At 34.1% G+C, this 26,609-nt stretch overlaps 1 protein-coding gene across 11 annotated transcripts in view; it reads left to right on the forward strand.

Annotated features, from left to right (window-relative positions):
* LOC116846461 (protein capicua homolog) overlaps positions 1 to 26,609 on the forward strand; it is a 121,598-nt gene that overhangs the window by 79,715 nt on the left and 15,274 nt on the right. For 9 of the 11 annotated variants that reach the window (XM_032820284.1, XM_032820285.1, XM_032820283.1 and 6 more), the window contains 4 exons: positions 23,008 to 23,294; positions 24,154 to 24,551; positions 25,430 to 26,054; positions 26,280 to 26,540. In XM_032820284.1, the coding sequence (XP_032676175.1) occupies positions 24,174 to 24,551; positions 25,430 to 26,054; positions 26,280 to 26,540 (1,264 nt within the window). In that variant the 5' untranslated portion in view covers positions 23,008 to 23,294; positions 24,154 to 24,173. Of the gene's footprint in view, positions 1 to 21,095; positions 22,929 to 23,007; positions 23,308 to 24,153; positions 24,552 to 25,429; positions 26,055 to 26,279; positions 26,541 to 26,609 lie in introns of those variants that run through there. The other 2 variants (XM_032820280.1, XM_032820278.1) reach the window with 2 other exon arrangements.

The raw sequence follows: 26,609 nt of genomic DNA on the forward strand, positions 1-26,609 counted from the left end.
ATATATATATATATATATATATATATTTTATAAAAATATATATTATTTTTTCAATGAAGAGGCGAATAGAATAATAATTTCAAAATTTTGCGATATTAACTTTTCATTGTTCTCGTATGAATATTCCGCGCGCCTGTACGACGTGTGTCACAGTGTTGACATATGTTGCTATCTGAATGTTTTACATGTAATAAATAAATTTTATATAAGTGATTAGATTAAATTTTTAAATGGGAATTCGCTTATTATTGCATCAACACAGTCTTGTATAAACGAGAAAGTACATTAAAACATTGATCGGTTTATCGACTTGCTAAAGTAAAATCTAAGTTTGACAACTGCGCAACTCACATTGACTGTACGTATCTCGCTGTGAGCGCAGCGCTTAGATTTATCGCGTATTAACATTTTCATAGTCTATTAGCAAAAGTTATACAAACGCACGGAAATAAAAGTTTGGTTGAATTAACAAAATATCTGGTCGAATATGAATGATTCAGAAAATTCGATTGAAGTAATCCGAATTCTGTTTCAGTTAACAAGATTTTTGGTTGACTTAAACAGAATTCAGATTACTTCAATCGGAATTTCTGGATTGTTCATATTTGACTAGATATTTGATTAATTTAACCAAACCTTTTTTTTCCGTGCGGAATTGAAAAAACGTAATGTAGAGTTGTAAGTAAAAAGTAAAAAAGTTTCAGATTTAACTTTTGTCACACTTATGTAATAAGAAGGTAAAATTTCAACTGTTTCCTTCATATGAGAGCAAAATGGAGGGTTAATCTATTATAATTTGGATCTTACCAAAATTATTACAAAGATTAGCTGTATTTCTGAATCTTTTTGTTTATGATTAGAAACCGTACAAAAACTTTCATCACATATAATATAGTAAAAAATTAATAAGCTATTTATAAAGCTATATCATATGTAATGTAAAGAACCCTGAAATATAACGAAAAATCATCTTTATTTTACATTTTCACATCTTAGTGTGACACACTGTAGGTCAGAAACGGCCCCAAAATTACTTTTTATATGATAGGTAGTTGAAAATGACTGAGCTGTACCTAAATCAAATATTTCCAACTATAATTTTTATTAACCTGGGGAAAACAAGAATCTTTATTTAACTATCTTGCGAGAAATTCAAAAATAAAAATCAGAATTGAGGTCGAAAATGACTGATCTGCCAGATTAGAATAACCTTTACTCATTCAAATAACATTTCACAACAAAAAGTAGTAATATCCATTTGAGTGAATGATGGAATAAATAGTAGAAAGGGAACTTAAAGCTCTTTCAGTATGAGTAGAAGTATATTGCGTTTTCCGGGTTAATGTTCTCTTGACGTTCAAGAAATCACCATCGAATCTATCTGAAGTTTACGGATCTTCCTAGCGGCTCAGAGACTTAGCGAAATTAAAAGCATTTTCCGCTTTTCTTCTTTTTTCTTTATGTTATTCGCGACGCCGCGCGCACACCACCTTGTTCGCCCGAGAATCGATAGTTTGACCCGCGTTTTGCCGGAGCACCCGTTATGCTTTCATGCAAAACGAACTGCGTGTGCAACACGCGACACACACAGCTCGGCGGTGTGTACCCGCTTGACCGGCGTTTCACTGTGCGCGCCTTCTCTCGCCCCGCTACGAAATATGACGTCACGGCGGTGCAAACGTGTGTCGCTCTTGGGTGTCGGTCAATCTGTTTATGGAAGGGATTCGCGTGTAACTCGATTGCGACTGGTGTGCTCTCCGCGGTGGCCCTTAAAAGAGCCGCCGCGTTTACATTACGTCTAACCGAACGCGATCGTGTACGTGCGTGAGCCACGAATAAGACGAAACGAGTGAATAATTTTGCGGCTCGCATGTAGCCGCAGACTCGAAGAGCGTACTTCTCCCCCTTCCGAGTAATGACTATTATCGTCGGCGAAACGTCGCTTTCGTTTTCAGCCACCCAGTACTGTCGAGACCAGTGATGAATGGTCGCACGTGCGATTTGTAATTACGAGGCATCGAGCCGTCGTCATCGTCGTAGTTGTGGTTGTAACCGTAGTCGCTGTTGCCGTTGTCGTCGAAGTTTAATAGCGCTTGATTTGTGTTACAAAGTGTATATCTATTAATTTCTTTTTCAGCTTATAGAAATTTATGTCACCTGTGCTGACAGAATTAATGAAACTGTCACTCGGACAGCGAAAACAAAAAAACTAAGTAAAAAATAATAAGTATATATTAGCGTGTGCATATAACGATGAATATTGTAGCTAGCTAGCTAGCTTTACCTTTGAATCGAATTTTCCTCCTTTGTCTCGAGAGATTATGCGACATCGTATAAGATAACGCGAGCTTACACATACACATGACGTAGCGCGCGCATACACACATACACACACGCGCGTGCAAGTGTACGCAACGTGTAACATGGTATGTATGTGATGGAACGTTAAAGGGCAATGTCACGCCGTAATGAGCCTGGAAATTCATCGATGCCTCGCTCAAATCACTATAAATGTCACTTAATGCATCTAACACGTCACTTTCCCTATCACCACATCCCGTTAAGGCGCTCTCATCCCTCCGTATGGGGGAAGTATACGTAGTATATCCAAAAAAAGATGTGCGTCAGTAACGGAACTTCGCTCTCTAAGAAATTCAACGTCGGCTCTACGACGTTGTCTTCGCGCGTCATTCAAGGAGTTTTACTTAGACCAAGAAAAACTTTAAAATTATACAGAAATTTTACGTAAAATTTATTCTAGTAAAACATATTTGTAGTTAAAATTTTATGCGATTTATCTGCACTGTTCATGAGAAACTCAACACTGGATGTCATAATTTTTTTACACATATGATCTTCTGGTAGAAGCAACATAGATGACTATTATCTCAGTATAATTTCGTAAAAAGTAATACCAAATACAAAACTTGCCGTTGTAAATGTTACATTATTTCTACGTATTTTGCAAGAATTCAGAGCGTTTTCTCGTTTCTGATGTCATCAATAGAGAATTTCACGGCGAATATCCAAAAGTATTAACACAACAATCCTAGGTTGTTAAAAAACGAATAAATCTGTAGAAGTTTTGAAAAAAAAAGTTTGCTTACCAGGTATGTATTTTCAGTGACGCGCGCACTAAGAGAAAAAATGCGACATGTAAGAAAAAATAGTATTCACTGTTTTTGGGTAACATCGATTGTAGGTTAGAAAATCGCTGTTTTATGCTTTTAATAGCATTGTATTGATAATGAACACTACCGACATGACCAGAGCGATTTTGACTCGCACCTATCTCTTCAGTTTTTGATCAGAAAAAAACATGGTAATATTTATTTTTCTGTATGGGCCTGTTTGTCCACCAGAGAACGCTAAAGTTAAAAACGTTTCTTTCTATATTGAGCAGTAACTCGAACGAAAGATCTCGCCAAGTAGATTTACCTCCTTATAGTACATTTGTACATTTTGTGTACTTTTATAGTACATTTTGTACATTTTGTGTACTTTTATAGTACATTTTGTGTAATGCAAAATAATATATATCAATATATATTTACGTAGATACATATAAATAATTGATCTATAACGTTTCTTATCGCATGAACTATAAAAACTATACGGAAAAAAAGGATTGATTGAATTAACCAAATATCTGGTCGAATATGAACGATCCAGAAATTCTGATTGAAGTAACCTGAATTCTGTTTAAGTTAACAAGAGTTTTTGTTGATATTTAACCTGATATTTGCTTAATTCAACCAAACTTTTTTCCGTGTAAGAATATATAAAAAGATATATATTCTAAATCTGCTCGACGACATCTTTCAGCTATTGCTTAATATAAGTTATAAGAGAACGTTTCTTTTACTTTTGGCGTCTTCTGATGAGCAAACAGGCCCATACAAAAAATCAATATTACCACATTTGATAAAAAACTGAAGGGATAGGTACAAATCAAAATCGCTCTGCTCGTGTCGGTAGTGTTTATTATGAATGAAACATGACAAGGTAATATCTCATGAAGTTAGTTTCAAATTAATATTTATTATTTGGATAATAAAATAAATATATAATTTTGTTCCATCAAAATACTGTATTTATAAGCAGCTTTCTTCGTGAAAATACATGCCTGGTAGATAAACTTTTTTTTTTTTTCAAAACTTCCACAGATCTATTCATTTCTTAAGAATCTAGCATCTCGTGTTAATGCTCCTAGGATATACTCGTCGTGGAACTCCCAATTGATGACAACAATGATTGATCAGAAGCAAGAAAATATATGCTCAAAATTCTTGCAAAATACGTAGAAATAAAAAGATATATTGATCGAGCAGATGAGTAAAATAGCCCGGACACCTTCCTTTTGCTTCAACAATCAATAAATAACCGTAAATTAACGTGATAACCTTCCTTGTTCTTCATGATTTTGTTACATTAATTTTACGGTTATATATTTATTGTTAAAGCAAAAGGAAAGTGTTCGGACTATTTTACAGATTTGCATAATCAATTACAAGTGTCATTTGTGTACAAATCTTTTTATTTTTATCTTAAGCATATGTTTCCTCGCTTCTGTAACGTTGTAAATCCAGATAGCGAGTATCCAAAAGCCCTTAATGATTGTTACTTGAAACTCTTCAAGTGAGATTTTTAGATTTGAATTTAAAGTTAGATGTGAATTCTTTTCAGTCGAATCGCGAACGCAAATATAATGTTACATATATCGTATGATTTGACTGAAAAATTAAATCTAAGTCTGAACTCGAATGTGTGAGTATTTCACGTGGGATAAGTTTCAAATAACGGCTATTAATACGGATCTTAAATTCCTTTCCCAAGTTTTTTGTTTACCGTGCTCTATAAATATGTATTCTAGTTTTATATTAAATATCAAGCACAACGCTACGCGTATGAATCATAATGTAAAGCGCGCGAAGAAAAAGCCAGCTGAGTCGCTTGTGCTGTATATTTATATATATGGTGTTCGCAGATAAAGAAGGACGAGGAATCTTGGTCGGTAATTGAATGCAAAGCGCGACGTTTGCTTGTCACGGGAATGGTGTATGCAGTTTTTTTAATGGGCCGCGCATTCCAGCGATACCATTATCTATCGTACACGCCGGAAGTCGCACCGTGTTTATGTAGGCGCGAGTTGTTCGCGCGCATCGCGCAATGGTGGTTGTACGAAAACTTATGCCGGCTTTTGTGCGGAGCATGTGTGCGCGATATGTGACGGAACGAACATCATGTATACTTATGCGCTGCACCAAGTTGTGATTTAATTCACAGAATTGTGAACGTGCACTCTCTCGCCACTCTGCGTCCTCGACGTATTCACTGCTAAATGCGTGCTGCCGGAATTCTAAGGTCCAAGGCCTGTATCAATAGATCTTGCTTAAAATTTATCTTACACACGAGAAACTCAGATTTGAATTTCACAAATATATAAAAGTTTTTTTTTTTTTTTTTTTTTTTTTTTTAATTTAAATCGTACGATGTATCTGACATATTTGCGAACTAAAACATTCACATTTAACTTCAAATTTGAATATCTCATTGGAGATAAGTTTCAAGTGGCGACTATTCATCTTTAAAGTAAAGGAGACTGACTTTAGATGGCCCCAGGGGATATATTGCTCATGTACTTTTTTACTATTTATCTTGAAAGAAACGTCAGATATCACATCGCGAAATGATCCTTTTAGGTCATAGATACTTTTTTCCCTAAGTTTTATTAAAATTGGAATAATATTACAGCGAAAAAAAATAAAAAAAATGATAGTAGTGTGATTAGTAGTAGCAAAGTAAATTTTTGAACTTCTCGAAATTTTGTATTAATATTCTCCATCATGAATGAATAAAGTTAAACAATATGTCACTAGCTAGAATTAAATTTCTTGCAAATGTATGATATACTGTTTCGAATACAATAAAAGCAATTTTTATTCATAAAATAATTGAAATTGAATATATGGACGAGGTAAAATTGGCCCATAATTAAGGGCTAAGAAAGTTATAAAAACCTCTCTCGCAAAAATTCTGAAACTAAACATGCTGTATATTTTATATGTGGCCTTCTTACTCTGTTACTGGAAAACTAACTCTGGCACTAAAGCAAGATGACTATGTTGCTGCATATTTGTATTTTGGTTATTACAAAACAAAATTATACGGTTAACAGGATTGTTTCGAATATTAAAACATATAGAATAAGGCTGCCTCTATCAGTCAGTCACAACAATTAGTTATCTGAAAAATTGCAACTTCAGAATTCTGAAATCTTGAGTATCCTAACCTTGGTCTCTCTTACAGAACAACGCAGAACTAAACACTTCGTATGGCCGATCATTTGATCGCTTCTGTTTTACACGCCCGCAGGTACGCTATTTCGACGATTTTCACTGATTAAGAGTATATGTATACTATTGCAGTACTCGAAGTCTTCTTTGGAAAAAGTTATTTTGATTCCTTGTGATTTTAATATTTAAAAACTCTCTCTGTTCTTCATTACTCGTATCAATAATAACCTCTGAATATTGCTAAGAATATAATTTAGGCAAAATATAGACATTTTATATATTATAAATAATTTACAACAGTTTTTCAAATTTATAGTTTTCTACAGTAGGACGCATTATATTTATTATTTACAAGGTAAATCATAAAATAATTTATCATAATATCATCGATTTCTTCCGTTATTCTTTCAGCGTGTGCTATTTTACAAATAATTACAAATCACATGAGATTCTTCTCCTAAATCACAAGAAATAGAAATGGCGACAAAATCTTAAGACTCCTGGTCTCTCGTCGCAATCATTTTGATTTATAACGTCAGAAGCAAGGAAATGCATGCCCAAAATTCCTGCAAAATATGTCAAAATAAAAAAAGATACCTAAAAAATGACACTTGCAATCGATTGAGCATACCTTTAAAATACTCCGACTTTTTTTTGTCCTAACAATAAAAAAATACTCGTAAACGTATCCAATCTTCCTTTTTAACCTACATTTCCTTATTTTATCACGTTAGTTTTACGGTTATTTATTGGTTGTTAGAGCAAAAGAAAAACATTTTCTGTAAAAAAAAAGTTCATTTTTCAAAAGTTAGGTGTTAGATTTAATATAGGTAATATAGGAATGAAATAAATATATTGATCATTCTAGTGTTACTAGTCTTAATTCAGGTCTAAGCATCTCATTCAAGTTTATATTATTAACTCTAGGATACCACACTTATAAAAAATCACAGATCTGCCATAATGGGATAATGGCTACTCCACGTCATACATTTCATTATAACTTCTACAAAAGTCAATCGATTTCAAAAAAATTATTTTTCCATCGGAACGCCAGACTTCAAGAGAATTCGCCTATATATATAGAAATCTAAAAAAGATAGTAGTTTGGAAAATATGCCAACTATCGCAGTTGGTAATTTCCAAAATGGTAGACCCGCAAAGTTTTAAAATTGGATAAAATTTACTCCAGTGTGATAACCTAGGTTTAATATAGACCTAAGACCTGTATAAATAATCGTCACTTCAAATCTACTTCAGGCGATATACTCAGGTTTAAATTTAGATGTGAATTTTTCGCAATGAATCGCAATTATAAATGTAATGTCGCATGTATTAGCTATATAAGACATATAGGATAAACCAAACGATTATTGACATCTTCCTTAGTCATTGAAAAATTTGGTTTTCCTTACGATTAATATTTGTTCACAGTTTTAGTTGTAAACATTTCTTTTGGGACATCATAGAGTGCAGACAGGGAACTTAACTGTAATACTGGTCGCATGAAAAAACAAGTTTTCTTAGAGTGCCAGTTATTATTTTTTTAAGAGGAAACACCACAGTAGAGACAAAGAAATAAGAGTATTTTTAGAAACAGCTTTTTAAACAATATATCTTTGTAAATGATCATTTTATATACATTTTATAACAGATCATTTTACATATATTTTATAACAATGCATGTTTTAAAAAAACTTATGTTGTTCAGTTAAAACATGTTTTATGTTAAGTTGTAGGTAAGATAAGTTAGTAGGTAACGTAAATTCTCTGTTAAAAAACATAGTCACTTTACCTAGATGATTATTTTTGAACAGTTAATCTGAAATTAATGAAATAAAAATATTCAAAAACTACATGAAAATTTTTTTTGTAGAGATATTAAGAAAAGCTCTGTTTTGAACAAAATGGCAAATTATGTAAGAAAAGATTACGAATTTTCGACGAAAATCCATCAGCTTTTCGTATGTTTCTTACAAAAAAACTAAAAAATTAATTCATATTTATAGCAATATTATAGATAAGTCTGAAAAAAATTCGATTAATCGAAGAATTTGCTGAAAAGGTAGAAGTCAATCAGAGAGATTAATAGCTTTCTAAATATCTTTTGGACTTTAAAATGTTGGTTTCGATAGAGAGAGAAAGAGAGATACGCGTTTAAAGTCACCCCCTCCTCCCTACAGTGCCCTATATAGTTTAACTGCTTTACAAATTTTCGTTTAACATTTTATCAGTTTTCAACTAATCTATAAAACAATTTTCCAAAGCTGTGTAATCTATCAAAAAATGCGATAAGAAATAAATCGAGATTGAAATTTCTGCCGTGGTGTTTCCCCTTAAGTGGTCTACCGTTTAAAGTGCTGTAGAAAAATATTAAATTCTTTTTAATCTGTTTAAATTATTGTATGTTTTTTAACTCAGCAAGCAAATACAAATTAAATGTATTTTGTATTCTTTTTCAAAATTCTTTAAAAAAAAAAACAGCAATAAAGAGGAAAGAAAAATAGATATGTCTATAGAAGGAAAAGAAAATCCGCTCTTAGGAAAGTCGGCGCAGTCATTTTAAATCACCACTAAAGTTAAGTAGAAATGCCAATAATTGTTTTACCTTATATACGATATACCTTATATTCGATTTACCTTATATAATTCATATAAAAAATTCGAATCTAATTGAAAATTTAAGTCTGATCAAAGGCAAGTTTTAAATAACGACCTGTTAATACGGACCTATCATTGTCACGCGTTTTGACAGATAAAAATCGATACAGATAGACAGATAGGCAGATAAAAATTTATTTATACGGGTCCGAGGTTTTAAAGCTTCTAAATTTTTGAAGCTCTCTCCACAGTATTAATTTAACGTTAAATATCTGACTTACGCTCTCAGCGCTCAAGAGACTCCGTATAAACTCCGTCACGGTTAAATTACTTAATAAGTGAATTTTCAAAGAGATCATTTCATGCTTAATGCAATTTCGAGGGAGATCGCGATATAGTGTCTCCGATCAATTTACGTTCACGTGATACTGTTTGACGTTATATACTACGATAATCGCGTTTTCGCAATATTCGTTCAAATATAAGACTTTTCCTTGGAAAATGCAGCGTTCAATGTTAAACGCTTCAGCTACGAGAATAAGGATGTGACGTTGTAGATGAGGCACAGAAAAGACGTTGTCATTTTAAATCAGCGTATTTTTATCAAGTCGACCCACTTATCTCACGACGTCACAATTATTTTAATTATACGGAAATACATGTACGCTAATAATCGTATTCGTCTGACATCGCTTGGTGCAACGAATACTGCTTTTAGCGTTGAATTAGAGAGAGAGAGAGAGAGAGAGAGAGATTATAAAATAAATTTAAGAAACTTTTTGTTCCTTTTATTCTCCTAAAATAAATCTTTTTGTTTTACTCTCTACACTTTTTGAAATTAAATTTCACTTTAAAAATAGAGTGACAGCTGAGTCTCTTTAATTTGAGTAATTTTTCACTAATATAGAGTGGATTCTTCGCTGTGAATCATCGAATATTTTCACTCGAAATTGAAGAGCGAATCTAATATACTCCACCGTCACCATATTCACTTTAATCGATTGAAACATTCGCTCATACGGAATCAGAATCCACTCTAAGCTTAAGCGAAACGTTCTCTTTTGCGATTTTGTGTGACAGTTATTCTCACTATCATTTCGTAAGTAGAAATACTGGCACTTATCACTCATCTTGAGTGAGATTTTACCCAATAAAGATTTTACCCATTTAAAGAGTATGTCAAAGTGCTCTAATATGATTAAACGGAAAGAAACATTAATTTAAATTCTGCTCTGTCACCTTAAATATTGAAAATTATACTATTTTAATACTATTTTAAAAATGTTGAAAATAATACTATTTTATATCCAACATATAAAATTTGAAAATTTGAAATAATACTATTTTATATCCAACATTTAAAGTTTGAAAATTTGAAATATCGAAACTCTTAATGTGGAACTAATTTTGGAAAGTACTATTTTCCATATAAAAAATTTCTTGGAATATAATTAAAATTCAGTCCAATTCCCTAAAATAATTATAGACTCTGTATGTGTGTGTGTGTGTGTGTGTGAGAGAGAGAAGAGGGGATAAAAATGTAAGGTTTCAATAAGTCAATTATATATTTACTTGCTTCAACTAAATAATTGTTTATTTTAATTATATATGCAGTTAAAATAATCTTTTCGTATAATTGGATAAATATAATTTAATCGACCACATCTGTTGTCCGTTGCACGTATGTATGTTGTGTACTATAGACAATTATATTCAAGTAAATGTTATTTGTTCCAAGTATTTCATAACTTTAAATATCTGCAAATCTATCATAAGCTAATCATAAGCATCAAATTGTTGAAAATACGTACTAAACCCAAATTTTTGATCAAAAATATTAAATTTAAACAAAAATTCGTTTTGTTTACTACATAGAATCGCACCAACTTTTCTTTTAATAAAGTTTTATAATATTCTTTCAAAGAGATTGAAATGTCTTCTTTTAAGTATATGACAATGAGTTTTTCTATAACTTTTGTGATATATATTTTAACTATTATTAAGAAAATATCCTTTGTTGAAGATAATCGTCATTTGAAATAAGAAAAGTCCCGCATAGAAATGTCTTAGTATTCTCTCAAATGCAGGTCAAATTCCAATCAGAATGCCTAACTTTGTCCTAAAATAGATTATCCCACTGTGATACCAATTGGGATACTCATTCTTGTGTCCCATGGACTCTCTGTCTCGAATCGGAACAGAAACATTAAAGAAACTCGAACTTTTTTAAGTGTTTTCTGCATTAGTTTCATTCATGCAATAAAGACAATATAAATGTTTTCTCTTAACATTGATCCACGTTAAATAATACGTAAAATAATATATTTTTGTTGATAGCTGGCGATGTGCCTTTGTAATACATTTTATATGTAATGTAGAATACATTTGTACATCTGAGAATAATTTGACAATTTTATACATTTATAAGTCAGAAGATTCGGATATTTATATACTTTCTTAGCTCAAACATCTTTTATTACAATTTTTCAAAATGTTTTTTTTTCGCAAACACTTTCAATATTTACTCTTTACTAAATGTATAAATCAATTTTAGATTAAAATAAACCAGGAAAAATCTTTAGGAAAATGTTCGAGATGACCAAATGGAATCTGCCTGGTTTCCGACTTAAATTCGCATGTTTGAAATATTACTCTTCTAACTAGAATCTGCATAGACTTCCCACCTACAACCTATGATTGTTGTAAGAAATCAGACTCCAATTAGATCTCAAAGTATTTTCTATACGGAGTAAAATAAGTAATCACTTTTTTTTAGGAGTAAAATAACATTTTTTTATGTGTATATTGTGTATCTAAACATGTTTATGTTTGTATATGTGTATGTTTCGAAAAATCTTGAGGAATTTCTATAGAAGTTGGAAATTTCATGCATAGGAAAATTCGAACACTTCGAGTTTTCCAAGTTCCAAACATTCGAATATAATATTTTGAAATCTGATAAATTTCAAGAACCGACGTCTCAAGTATAATTTACAGGCTTAGTGACGAAACGTTTTGTGCAGACGGTCAGTGCATCAGCCAATCCCCAAGCGAGAATCTTGCACGCATTCACAGGACATATTGTGTTCATCGGGGAAATCTGGCAACAATTTTCCCTCGTCGTCGACCAAAGAAGTCGCGCTCTCCGAGCTGTATCCCGTGAGCGCCTAAAATAACTTTTTGTATTGTCGACAGCTTTTCGCTAATACCATGCTGGAATAATACTCGCTGTAGTTCTCACGTGCCAAAAAGCACTTAGTGCAGCGCAGGTACCGATGATCATCGACTTGAAACGATGTAGCTCAATATTCAGACAAACGGACTAGCGTCGCAAGAACGCGCGCGCGATTATGTCACCGTCGCAAATCCCCCTATTCCTTCTCTACCTGTCTCTCAACCTGCCGCTGTATAATACCTCAACCACCGGCGTTGGTATTGCCGCCGCTTATGATTTACCTGATTTACGTGTCGCCTGTCGGGGACACACCCTCGAGGTCTCTCCTTTCTTCGTCGAATTCGCGTCCCATTGTCGTGCCATGTCCTCATCTGGCCGACAGACTGCTCGCACAAAGTCCTCGTCGCCATTTCGATCCGTCTTTATTGAAAATGCACGAGACGGGCGAGGAGTGTAGAGGAGAAAGGGAGCGCGACGAAAGACGAATACCACAGGTATATCGGTTACGAGAGAGTTACCGAGGTCCGTTAGAAGAAAAGCTGCTCCACTCAGCGTTGAATGACAGGATCGTGGATGGTATTGGTACCCGAGGGTATAGCTTCGTCGTTTCCTCGGCCGTTTCCTCGCAGTTTCCTCGCCGTCGTGCCGTAGACTGGCGCGGGCAGCTCGATACATGGCTACTCCTCTGCTTCCCTGGTCGTGTCTCTGAAAGCTGAACCCTCCAGCGACATGGTGAACGGTTCCAGGGGATAACGCGTGTTCCGATTAAATGGCACCTACACGATGACGAAGTCAGTCATCGGACCGACTCTGTCCTCCGGGATAGTCCCGTTTCCGGGCGCTCACCTCCGCTATAAGGTCGTAAACGCGATGACACCCGGTGACTGGAGGACGCTGCGGGCTCCGTCTCTCTCCCCTTCTCTTTCTCTCCATTTCCTCCGCGTCCGTTTCGGTAGGAACGATGGGACGTGGTGTCACGGGCTTTATTAACGACAAACACGCGCGCGCGCACACCACCAGCTATCACGAGATATCAAATCAATGTTAACTGCGCGACGTGAAATGTCAAATTAATGGCAATCGTGTTATGCGGGAAACACGAGGCGTAAAATTCGCCGGTAAGTGAAACACCGCCGAATACGAGAAATCCCCGAGAGCGAGCGCGCTTATAGCGTGTCGGGTTAATGTCGATACTGTTGAGAATACGAAATTGACGGTATAACTCCGTGAAATATAAATCGTGAGATCGATAAGGATACCACTACTACTGTTACTACCACTATTAATCCTGCTGTTGCTATTACCACCGGACCACTAATAAAATACAGTGTACAAAATTAATAGCGACTGCGCCACGGACTAGTGATAGTGCAGTAATATAGTGAGAGTGCAGAGAGTATTCGTACAGGGGAAATTTCTTTTAAAAAGTTCTTATTTTTTAGAAAGTAAGCTTTAATTAACAATTTATTAACAGTGAATGTAATATATGCTATACTTCTCAATATTATTATAACATAAAGCACGTTGTAGTTGAAGTATATTGTTGTAATGATCAACAAAAATGGAAACTTGGGTTAATTCAATGCACAGAAAGTGTTCGTACACTTCTATTTTAATTCAAACAATTTATTAATTAATACTTTGTGGGATATCCACAAAACACTAATTACTTGGCACTAATCACAGATCGTAATCCTTAGTTGATCGATTACACGAACTTTCATGTGACAGTTGACGAGGTGGAGTTCTACTTTTCTTGAGGAGCCGTTTTTAAATCTTTTAGAGAAAAGATTCTTTCCTCAGTAGCATTTCTAAGAATTTTTCATAAACGTTTGATAGGATTGAGGTTCGATAATAGAAGAGGTGTATTTAATTGTTTGGTAACATTATGTAAAAACTATTATCTCATGTTACATGCCGCATACTTAACATCACTGTCCTGTTAGAAAATATAATTGTCGGTATATATACCAAGTCGGTATTCAAGGTGGCTCATTGAAAAGGAAACAAACGTGATTTTTGGCATTTAATCTAATTTATTTGGAAAACGTTTGGACATATCAACTTTAGTTTCAAAGGGGACATGTTAATTGGCTATTTCCGTATGCCAAACTTTAACCCCATAAGAGGAGCTCATTTCACCATAAAAATTTTTAACAAGGGATCTCTAGGGAGCAATATATCATTTGAAAGAGCGATTAATTCGCTTTGCTATATGTTTTATTTTTTAAATTTCAATCATTATTTCCCGAGTAATTATAACAAATCAATCAAAAATTATGAAAATAAATAGATGTGTAGCATCATTCTGTAATAATTTGTCATCTAAAGATCCTAGAGACGTCAAATTCAAACAGAAATACAAAAAATGAAAAGAACCAAATACATAATTGTTACTTAACATTTGTTAAGTTATAAATATAAAAAATAAAATTTAATATAATAGCAAGTAATATCAATGCACATAACATTTGTGAAAAAACCACATGCTCCAATGAAACAATACTAAACTAGCAATTTACGTGTCAACGTAGTAAATGTTGGAAATGACTACCACCAATTTCCATACAATAATAAAGATTTTGTTCAAAACATTGTCACACATTTTGAAGCATTTATACAGTGATTTGACGACATTTTAAAACAAAACGTTGTCGCAATTTTTTGTATTTCTGTTTGAATTTGGCATTTTTGGACCTTTAGATGACGAATTATTACAGAATGATGCTACACATCCACTTATTTTCATAATTTTTGATTTATTGATTTGTTATAATTGCTCGGGAAATAATTATTGAAATTAAAAAACTAAAACACTATTGTAAAATAAATTAGTTACTCTTTCAAATGGTATGTTGCTAAACACTCCTTATCATTTAAAATTTTTATGGTGAAATAAACTTCTCTTATGGGGTTGAAATTTGACATACGAAAATAGCCAATTAATATGTCCCCCTTGAAACTAAAGTTGATGTGTCCAAGCGTTTTTAGAATAAATTAGGTTAAATGTAAAAAATCACGTTTGTTTCGTTTTCGGTAGGCCACCCTGTATAATTCCCAATTTCTGTGCATTTTTTAAATTTTTTTTCAAAATCTTTATGTTTACTTTGTGGTTCATTATACCATCAATAAAATGTAACTTACCGACTCTTGTTACACCCATATATCTCAACACAAGTACAGATTGTGTTTAGCATGAGTATGAGATTTTTTTAATTAAAAAAATAGAAATCCGTATTTCTGTATTACCACACTATAAGCCTGCCATAAGAGCAAAAAATATTAAATTTGTTTTTATCTGAAAAAATAACTCGCATATGTAGTATTCATTTGTTTTATTGTTTCGCAAATTCTAATTGTTTATTGTAATCAGTCGCATTTATCCAGAATTTTTTCTTAGCAAACGGCCATGATACCCATTCTCGTGTAACATATTTCAAATTGTTAACGAAAACATCTACAACATCTACATCGCGATTTTTAAGTTTGGCCGCAATCTTTAAAGCACTCGTTTTTGGATTTAGCTTTATATAACGAATAATAAAATGTTGGTTCCGACTAAGACTAGTGATCGACCGCTTATCCGACCGATTTATTTTTTAACTGTTTTTCTTCTGCAGAAACAGTCAATTACTGATTGGTCTGCCGATGAGCTGAGATATTTCCCGCAGAAATTCATATTGATTGTATAATTTAATAATAATTTTTCACTTTTCTTTGCTTAAGTTATCCTTATTTTTGCGACCTATTTTGTTCAAATAACGCAATAAGACTGATATCGATTGCTCTTTGAGGATCATAACCGAGAGATGAAACACGTATTGCTATCGTAAACAAAAGGCTAGTTCAAAAAATCAAAAAGTTTCTTAAATAATATGCTTGTAGTTAGAGGATGACTCAGAAAAATATTAAACTTAATAGTGCAAAATAATAAAAAGATGCGAAATTTTTTTTTATATTTAATTTTTAAACAGCTATTATTTTTTATTATTTTTGTTCCACAAATTAAAATTTAGGTTTATCTTCCAACTACAAGCATATTATTTAAAAACTTTTATTTTTTCTTTTCAAGTTTTTTTTCAAGTCAGAACGGGCGCTATATTTTTCTCCAATTGCAGCAATATTTTTGCAGCTGTGAGTTCCATATAATGTATATTTATTTATAGGTTTTCCTAAATAACAAAAACAGTAAAGTAATAGTTACTTAATATGTAATGTTTCAAAACATTCTGTTGATTAATTTTCGCAAAATTAATTCCTAAAAATACGCTTTTTTCAGAGCGTTACATTTGGTCTGGCTATTCATTTTCTGAGAACTTTTTCAAAGGAATCTCCTCTATACTTTTTGCACTCGTTGTATCTATCGTTATTCGACACATCCTGCGGGGTCGATTCTTTCATCCTCGCTCTTATCGGTCGCGAGTCACACAGCGTTATCTCCGGTTACTGACGTCTCGCGAGGACACGGACTCTCTGAGTTCGGTCGTCGTCCACCCTCGCGTATGTATACCTGCGTACGTGTTACACCCGCGGGGAAACCGTGAAAGGGCGCTGGAGGGAAACATTGGCAACGGCGAGGGGGAGAAGAAGGAAGAGCAGGAAAGGAGGAAGAGAGGGAGACGCGGGGAGCAGATAGCAGTAATGAGCGAGCGGACGCGATACAATGGCGGATTCTCTCTCGAGTAAAGGCGGGCGAGTCGCGTGAGTCAGACTCGAGGTAGGAAGCAACATGCCCGATGCACTCCCCCTTAGTTCTTTACCCTATCGGCCGGACACGAAACAGAGAGAGGGACAGAGAGAAAGAGAGAGGGGAAAGGAAGGATACGTTTTCTTCGGAGAGACGAAACGTGCATTTCGTATTGTAGGGCAAACGAAATTCTAGCGCTTGACCAAATGAAAGATAAACATACATAACATATGCGCGTACATGATACAAAAGTTAGTGGAACTAACAATGCGTAACAGAAATTTCAATAATCTTTACCATATCGTTTTCGAGATATTTGATTGTAAGTATGCATTGTGAGGAGTATAAGTAATACAACAACTTTTCTTTAATTTAAGATATTTGTATAGGTAAAACAAAAGTTTAAAAAAACTCGCAATAATAAAATCAACATTTAAGCATATTTCAGTAAAGTATCGTCAAGTCGATGAGAAATTTCGATCTTCCGATAAGAAAATTTATGAAATCGACAATATATGAATAGAAACATAGTAACATTACATGCATGATAAAATAGGCTCAGATATGAAAGAATCCGTAATATAATTTTATATTGTTTCTATATGTATTATCCATTTTAACATACCATCTATGTATTTCCAAAATTCAAATTAAATAATACTGATTATATATATCAAATACAATACACGGAGGGAACGTTTTATAAATTCTTTTCAATTCTACTATATTTTTAGTAGTCCAGGAAAATAGACTGTCAGTAAGATATATTTTACTAAGAAATATAGTAAATTTCGCTAAAAATAGCAGATTTTCCTAGAAATATAGCACATGTTCAATTTTTAAAATATTTAAAGCACATTTCAATTTTTAAAATATAAGTATCACATGTAAAATAAAAGGATAATGAATTACTGCAGAATATCGACCTATTTCTTATTTACAAAATCCCATAGTAATTTTTGCTATAAATTATATTCTCTTTGTGTAATGAGTACTTTTTATGTTTATATTTCTTTTCTTACAATAAATGTTGACATCAAATCATTATCTTACAATTTTTTAATTTTGCATAATTTTTGTGCATCATTTTGATTTTAAATATTTTAAATATTTAATAACTTTGCAAATAAAAGATTAATACCATGTTATGATCTCACTAATATTATTGCAAAATTATTGTTTATTATTCTAAACTATTTTTTATTGATAAAGTGCTAATTGATTAGAGAGGAACGCTAGAATCTTCTTAATTCTGATCGTCTACGAGAGCTACTTATTTTTCAAATAATATAGTTTTTTTTAGAGTAGGAAGATGTAGCGCGAGATAAAGTTTAAAGATGACAATCGATCGGATTTTCCGTTACTTTACATGTGGCACCTAGCACATCCGACCGTCTTTCTCGTTAACGTCGGTGACGTCCTTTATCTTGTCTGTCGCGTTTCCTTTCTTCCCTCTCTTTATCCGCCCGGTTTCACTACGCTCGCGTAAAATAGTCGACGGTACGCTCGTTGTCTACCGCGTGAACTAAATTTCTGCAATTGCTTTCTTTATGAACTGATTTTCAACGGAATTTGCGAGATCAATTACTCTTTTCCATCCGTGTTCTGGACAATTTTTCCATACTTCGAGAGTATGTGTAGGGACTTAGACTGGGTTTAGATGACCTTAGAGATGTATTGCTCCTGTATTTTTCTTTAGTATTTATCTTGAGAGGAACAATATTAGATACAGAATCGTTAAGTAATCCTTTTAAAACATAGGGTGTTTACGACAATTAGAGTTAGTTCCACTAGGGCCGAAAATTATGATAGGCACGACCATCTAGTACTTTTGTAGTTTATGACAACTTTTTACTTCTAACTCAATGGCCGGTATTCATAGTCAGATCTTATATTTAAGATTACTTAAGTTCATCTTCAGATGGCTACTCCGTAGCCAATGAAATAACCCGTACATCATCTGAAGATAAACTTAAGCTAACTTAAACTTATATTTAAGATAATCTTAAATATAAGATCCGACTATGAATATCGGCCAATATCTTACCATAGAAACAAGCTAGAATAAGAAGTAAAGAACGAAGAACGCGTATTCGACATCAGGTAATAATTTCGTAAAATCTCTCGATTATATCTATATTTTTTTAGCGCGTGGTAACATTGTTTATATTTTATTGTATTTTATTTTTTATTGTATGTATATTTGTAGATTTTTGCGAAATTCAGTCAAAATACAAATATATATATACAGTCAAAATCTACAAATACATACAATAAAAAATAATAAAATACAAACAATGTTACCACACGCTAAAAAAATATGGATATAATCGTGAGATTTTGCGAAATTATTATCTGATGTCGAATGCGCGTTCTTTACTTCTTACTCCAGCTTGTTCCTAAGACATTGAGTTAGAAATAAGAAGTTGTCATAAACTACAAAAGTACTAGATGGTCGTGCCTATCATAATTTTCGGCCCTAGTGGAACAAACTCTAACTCTAATTGTCGTAAACACCATAGGTACTTTTTCCTGTGAGTTTCATTAAAATCACAATAATATGACAATTAAAAAATAGAAAAAAAACTTATTTAATAGTAATATAAATCTTCGAGTTTCTCGAAATTTTGTATTAATACTTTCTATCGTACTAACTACCCACATAGCAGGAACGTCCCAAATATATCATAAGGATATCTTGAAGATATCGCATATCCCAAATATATCTTTAGGATATCCATGTGATATATTTTGGACACCTCTGCTGTATGAGTAGAGAATGAAGTTTTTTGTAAGTGTACGATATACTGTTTCGGATAATAAAAAAAAACTAATAATAATAATAAACTAATAATAAAAAAATTGTATTCATAAGATGATTGAACATATGAACGAGATAAAGTTGGTCCATAATTAAGGGCCGGCAGGAGGGCTGTGAAGACCTCTCGTAGAGATCCCGGATCTACTAATCAGAATACATATTTTATGTTCTCTTTGGGCTACTGAGCAACTAAAACCAGTACCAGAGCAAGATGGCCACGTTGCTGCATATTTATATTTTAGTTATTACAAAACAAAATATATAATTATCGCATCGAGAGCATTAACACATAGAAGGAGGCTGCTATCTGTATCATATTTATACAGTCAGCCACAACAATTGGTTGTCTGAAAACTTGTAACTTCGAAATTCTGAAATATAAGGCATCGATCTTCCTTTATTGATTCTGTGCTACGGTTACAAACTAAAAGTCTAATTTATTTTAGATTTTTTGCGGCTAGTAATGAATTGTAAACTAATTGTTAGAGAAATGATAGACTATTGAAAATGTGATATCTGTTGCTGAAAAGGCTGTTACTGAAATCGGCAAATCGCTTAAGAAGTTTCCTCAACGCCCTGGATGCCAAGGAATCGAATAAAGGAGTGCCATTTAATTTCCAATTATACAAAGAACTTCTCCAATGTTGCAAAAAGTATATCTTTGAACAGCATCAATGTAGAGGATTGTGGAGCATTTTGATTCTTCTAACAATAATTTTTCACTTTAGTTGAGTCCCGTTGCTAGCTGCCAAGAGTCTAGAATTCATATAAAAATGAACAAGATTCTTTGTCAAGTGGGATCTTTATTATCCAGTGGTCTTTACATTTAACGCGAGCTGTTCTATTTGGAAGTAATGAAAATAAGATTATTTTCTTCATTTTAACCTGTCTATTAAGATAATAATATAAGATAATAATAGAAAGATTAAAAAAGAAATAAGATTTTTTCATTTTATTTTCAATGAAATTAGATATGCACATATTGTTTTGTCAAAGTATATTTATATATTAACTACTAATCTTGATATATCGGATTAGTCGAAAGTTATTAAGGTAAGTGCCGTATCGTTAGGTACCGTATTTTTTTATAGTGGCACATCAAGGAGGCCACTAAAAAATTTACTATTTTGTCAAATAAAATTAGATTTCCATAAATATATTTCATTATCTAAGCATCACTATTAATTTGAAATAAAATTGAGATAAATATAAATATACAAATACGAGAAAACTATTACTTTTAATTGATGAGTATTTTTACTGATTTCGGACTTTACTGATGAATTTATTGAAGCATCAATTAATCTGATAGAGGCATACAAATAAGAAAAAAGATACATAAATATAATAAATATTTACATGAATATTCGAAGTATTTCGAATATTACTACAAATTTATGAACTTTCCACTGTTGTATCTAATTTCATTGAAAATAAAATGAAAAAATCTTATTTCTTTTTTAATCTTTCTATTATTATCTTATATTATTATCTTAATAGACAGGTTAAAATGAAGAAAATAATCTTATTTTCATTACTTCCAAATAGAACAGCTCGCGTTAAATGTAAAGACCGCTGGATAATAAAGATCCCACTTGACAAAGAATCTTGTTCATCTTTATATGAATTCTAGACTCTTAGCAGCTAGCAACGGGACTCAACTAAAGTGAAAAATTATTGTTAGAAGAATCAAAATTTTAGAAACAAAATGATCAATAATTTTGTGTGTGTGTGTGTGTGTGTGTGTGTGTGTGTGTGTGTGTGTGTTCTTTAATATCATATGATAATTTTTTAATCAATCTTTTTCTAATTGCATAAGCAATTAGATATTTTTTCACTGCATGTAGAGTAAATTTCACTAAATTTTCACCAAACGCATTTATTATTTTAATTATGAAAAATTTGAGTGCACCAAATAATGGTGCTTAAATGATTAGACAAGAGATGCTCCGAAGTTTTTGATCTATTCTAACCGTAATTTTATTCGAGTAAATATATTCCGAGAGTTTTAACACTTCTAACATAAAAACTGAACAGGAAAAACTGAAATGATCGAATAGCTAGAGTGTTTAACCATCGGTATTTGTATATGCGTGAGGACGGAGGGTAGTTTTGGAACACGCAGGACAATTCTGAATAAAGGTTCTTTTCAGGTCAGTTTCAAATAAAAGACTGTCATTCTTCAGATAAAAGCTATTCTATCGTTGAGAAATGTAGGCGCTTTAAAGACCGTCTCATAGTAGTTTTGTCCCAGAAACTGCGTTTCTTCCAAAACTGAATGGAATAAATAAAAAAAGAAATAGAACCGTTAAAAAGCTATTTCAAGATCAAAAATAGTTTGATCATTGCATAAAATCTATACGAAAAGATATTTCACTGGAAACGAATGTGTTGAACAACGAAGTACTTCCTAATATCAACAGTTTTCAATTTTTAGAAACAATCCTGCTTGCTCTGAGAGCCTTGAAAAAAGCTTGCGAACGTTTCAATTTATCTTTTACAAATATTCGAGTGATGCGTCGGGGTCGCAACAATAAGACAGGTAGTTTTCTTGTGACTACTAGTGGTCCGTAGTAATCGAAATAATCGCACCTGACCATAGTTACGCATGATTTCCGATCGCGAAATCGATCTTGTCTCGCTATCACCGCCGCTTTTTTGTTCTTCTTCCTCATCGCATTTCTTCGTATGTTCCGTTCTTTTACTCGCGATCCGTGACAGCGATTAGACACACTACTAGTCGATGATTACAGCAATTGGAATTTCGCGCTTTGGTTTCCTTAGCGTTGAAAATCAGCCTCGCCGAAATCTTACGCATCGTAATTTTTTTTAGAAGACCACTTGATGACTTGAATTTTTTCAAAGATGCATTAGTTCATTAATTTTTCAAAAACTTTAAAGAACTTTTTAAACACTTTTTTTTTAACGGACAAAACGTGGTCTACATCTTTTATTATAATTATATTTATGCTTCTTCTAAAAAGTTTTATTATTGACATTTAACTATGAACTCTATCAATAACTGTATCAATAACTTTGAAAAATAAAAACGTAGACCGCGTATTATGAGAGCTTTTTAAGAAAAGCTTACTTAACACATCTGGTAGCTAATGTATCGATGTATATTTTAATTGAGTTTCGGATATATCATCGAATATATGGTATCTTTGTTACTTGACTCTTAGAAGATTGTTAAAATGACTCTTTTTCGCGGTGACGATCATCTCTTCTAAATTCACTGGGACGAGCGGATCACGCAGTTCGTAAGATTCCCGCGCTTGTAATGGTTATCCAAAATCTCAAAAAGAAACGAATCGGGGAGAATGGGTAGACAAGATAGAGGAAATGGTGAGGATGAAGGGAAAGAGGGGTGAGAGACGAGCGGACCGAGTCGACAGAAGAGCTAAAGCCACGTCTTTCTTTCCAGAACATTCAGTGGAGACGCGAAACAATTAAAGAGGAGACGAGTGTTTGCCTAAAAAGAGAATTTTCGGAGGAGGATGCTCGGCAGTTGGGGCTGGGAAGAAGAATTGGAGTTGGGAGAGGGTACGACAGCAGCCCCGTCGCAAGAGAGACAAAGACGAGAGAGCCCAGACTCGACGCATCCTGTCCCCGACAGCCGGGTGCTGAGGTATGCACCCAGCCGGTGTCACCACCCTCCCAGCTACAACTCGCCACATTTCAGCACGCAGCCTCCTCTCGACTGTACGGACTGTGAGTACATCTTGTACGTAACGTGTCGTTGAGGGAAAAAGGCTAAACGCAACGGGGTCCGAAGCGCAGTTGCAAGTTTGTTACTAACCGCAGCCATAGATATCGCTGAAAAGTGAAACGTCATGGTTCTTTTAAATCCTTAAGGAAGACCCTCGCAGTGGTCACAATGACTTTGAGTCATCACGGAACAGTGGCCTGTCTAAATTTCGTCCGGTTTGTCCTCAGTTCGTAACACGTTTTCGGTGATTCCTGAAGTTATCGCGTGCAGTGATTTTGTTGCTTACAATTTGCGCTCAGGTACTCGTTGGTTCTTTCATTATTGTGTGTTGGTTTTTTGTCACACACACACACACACACACACACACACACAAAGACAGACTTTTCATTATATATATGTTGTATTTTATCAGTGTTATCAGTTTTTATAATGATATCATTATTAAAACATCAATTGAGATACTTAGAAAAAAAAACGATATAAGTGACAAAGTTTAAGTGCGAACAAAGATTGACTGATTGTAAATAGACGAGATAAGGGTAATTTTACATAATTGTATCTGTAAGTAGATCAAGACGCAACTATAATATGACATCGACTTTTCAATAAAAAAGCACTCTAATCCTAAAGAATACTACTACACATTTTACTCCTATATTTTACTCCTATGATTACTTTTCTTTATCTTTATTATCACTTATTTTCTGAGGCTTCCAATCGTTATCCACCTATATAAATATACATCCGTTTATACGACGTTCATTATGGTATGAGGAATACCCTTTTGTGACTCATGAGAGAATATTTGTCCGCGATAAGTGATATTAGTGAGAGAAATACAATATGGACGTAAACTTTTAGAGCAGCGTGAGGTGGCCAAAATGCTGACTGCTCACACTGAGATGCACGATAAGCGAGATAGTCTCGGGGGCGGGCAATATGGGACAGGCGGGGGTGGTGGCGCTTCGATTGAAGAGAAATCTATTCCGAAACAACCACCCCCGCCACCCGCACCACCGCAACGAGACCCGTCGGATCCAACTATCAGCGCAAAGAAGCTTCCAAAGAAACGAAAATTCGATCCATCCGAGCTCGAGGAGATGGACAAAACCAGCAATATCACCAGCAACATCAACAACATGGTGAATATACGCGCGCCGGGCATGTCGCTCGGCCAGCCGACTTTAGGTCCGCAATCGAACTTACTAACCACCACCACCCGACAGTCACCGCAACAGCAAGAGTCCGATTGTTATCAGGTGCGTTGATAAACACACGCTCTTGTCGATGTTTTAATATTCGTGTAGCCGAAGATAATCTGTTAAATGGGTACTATTTATATAAAACGGTTTTAAAACAATCACGAATGTTATACAGAAAATTGATACAAACGCTACATAATGAAATATATTTTTCACATATGATATCCGATAATTGCAAATACAATAATGAAACAAAAATTCATACGATTCACTAACTTTGATATTTAATAAACTATATATACAGGATGTCTAGTAATTCGCTACGGAGCTTGATGTTAGGTCAAATTGAATTCTTTTATCGTTTTGCGAACAACTACATAAAATTTTGAGTTATTGATTAAAAGATTGTTGAATGATCGCGCGCGTTGCAATACACGAGTTATAATGGCGATGCTTACTGTCGTATGCTTATACATTTGATCAAAGTGAAAAAAAAAGTCATCTATCATTTTGCAAATAATATATAGATTTTTTGTTAATAATTAAAGAAAGTTGGCAGATAATCGCGTGTAATCTTTCACTAATTTTTTTTAATTAGTAACTGAGAAATCTACCTGTCATTTGCAAATTGGTAGAGGATCTTTTTTATTAGGTTTGATCTATTCGTACACCAGCAGTACGATAGCAGGCGTCGTTAATGCAGTTCATATACCCCGTGATCACTTATCAATCTTTTTTAATTAATAATTTACAATTTTATATGGTTGTTCGCAAAATAGTAGAAGATTCTATGTTTCCATGTTCAATTTGATCTAATCGTACACCATCGTATAGTTCCATAGCGACGAATTATCAAACATCTGTAATAATAACTATTGGTAATAATTGTAGTGAATTTATAACTATATAAATCTTTATTTACGATGTGTTTGTAGGTATCTTCAGCCCATTCAGTAGTGGTGTTACCTCCTCAAAGCACGGCGGTGGATTATTCTCTTCGCGAGGAACCGTTACGTTCTCGTCCTCGACCTGCAACCGTTGTTATTGATCTCAGTGAATGGCGCGACCACAGAGTGTTAGCTTTAAGGGATTCATGTTATTATCCAGGTGTAATACGTAATGTCGGGGAGGCTCACGGAGAGATTCTCATTGAGTTCGACGACAAGAGAAAACAAGTGTATAGTGACGTTCTGGGTGCCGGGAGATACGACGTGATAGGTGACGCGAGCCCATCTCTAGGGCAAGTGACATTGGATGCGAGAGTTTGCATTAGACAAACTGTCATGCATCCAATCACGAACAGTCACGTGGACGCGAGCAATGTAGACGCGGGTCACGTGGATCCGAGCCACGTAGACGCGGCGAAGGTGTTTGTTAAGGGGACAGTGTGCAAAATATTAACGAAGCCTTATCGTTTTGTTGTGAAAGTACCGCGGGAGGACGATCAGAATGATAGTTACCTTGTGAAGCGCGCGGACTTGCGACTAGTGCAACCATTATGGGCGGATGAGTTGGAGGAGGGGCTGGAGGAATGCGATCCTTCGAGGATTGAAACTATTGGTAATAATTCTCCCTTTCATTATCAAAACCGGGGCTCGACTGTAAATCTTTTCCTCCAATCACTCGTGAACTCTTGGAAATTGAACATTTTCTAGCCTGAAAAGATATAGAAATGTTCAATTTTCACGAGTTCACACTACAGGAAAAGATGCGCCTCTCAGAATCAAATGATTTTCTCGCCGCGTCATTGTAATGTGTTTGCCTTCGAAATTTGCTGTTTACCAGATCACGGGTATCGCAATGCCACGGAAGCTCCGACAGCAGTGCCAATTTTGCAAATCCATCACACTTCTCATCACGCATCGCATATATCGTCTCATAATGACACGAGCTATTATAGAACGACCGGCACCAGTCCTCTCATGACCTTAGGCACTTCTGCGCACTCTGCCAGTACTGCGTTAAGTAACGGCAGCCGGGTGTACGACGATTTAGAAAGCGAGGACGACTTAGACAGAGAAGATATTACATTTCCTTCGGACGCAGGTTAGATATTAGGCAATGATAATTCGCTTTCATACACTAGGTATATTATAGAGGACGGTTGGCAACTTT

Source organism: Odontomachus brunneus, unplaced genomic scaffold (assembly GCF_010583005.1).
Source record: "Odontomachus brunneus isolate Ranch 3 - 2012 unplaced genomic scaffold, Obru_v1 Obru_scaffold_064, whole genome shotgun sequence".
Lineage (NCBI taxonomy): Eukaryota > Metazoa > Arthropoda > Insecta > Hymenoptera > Formicidae > Odontomachus > Odontomachus brunneus.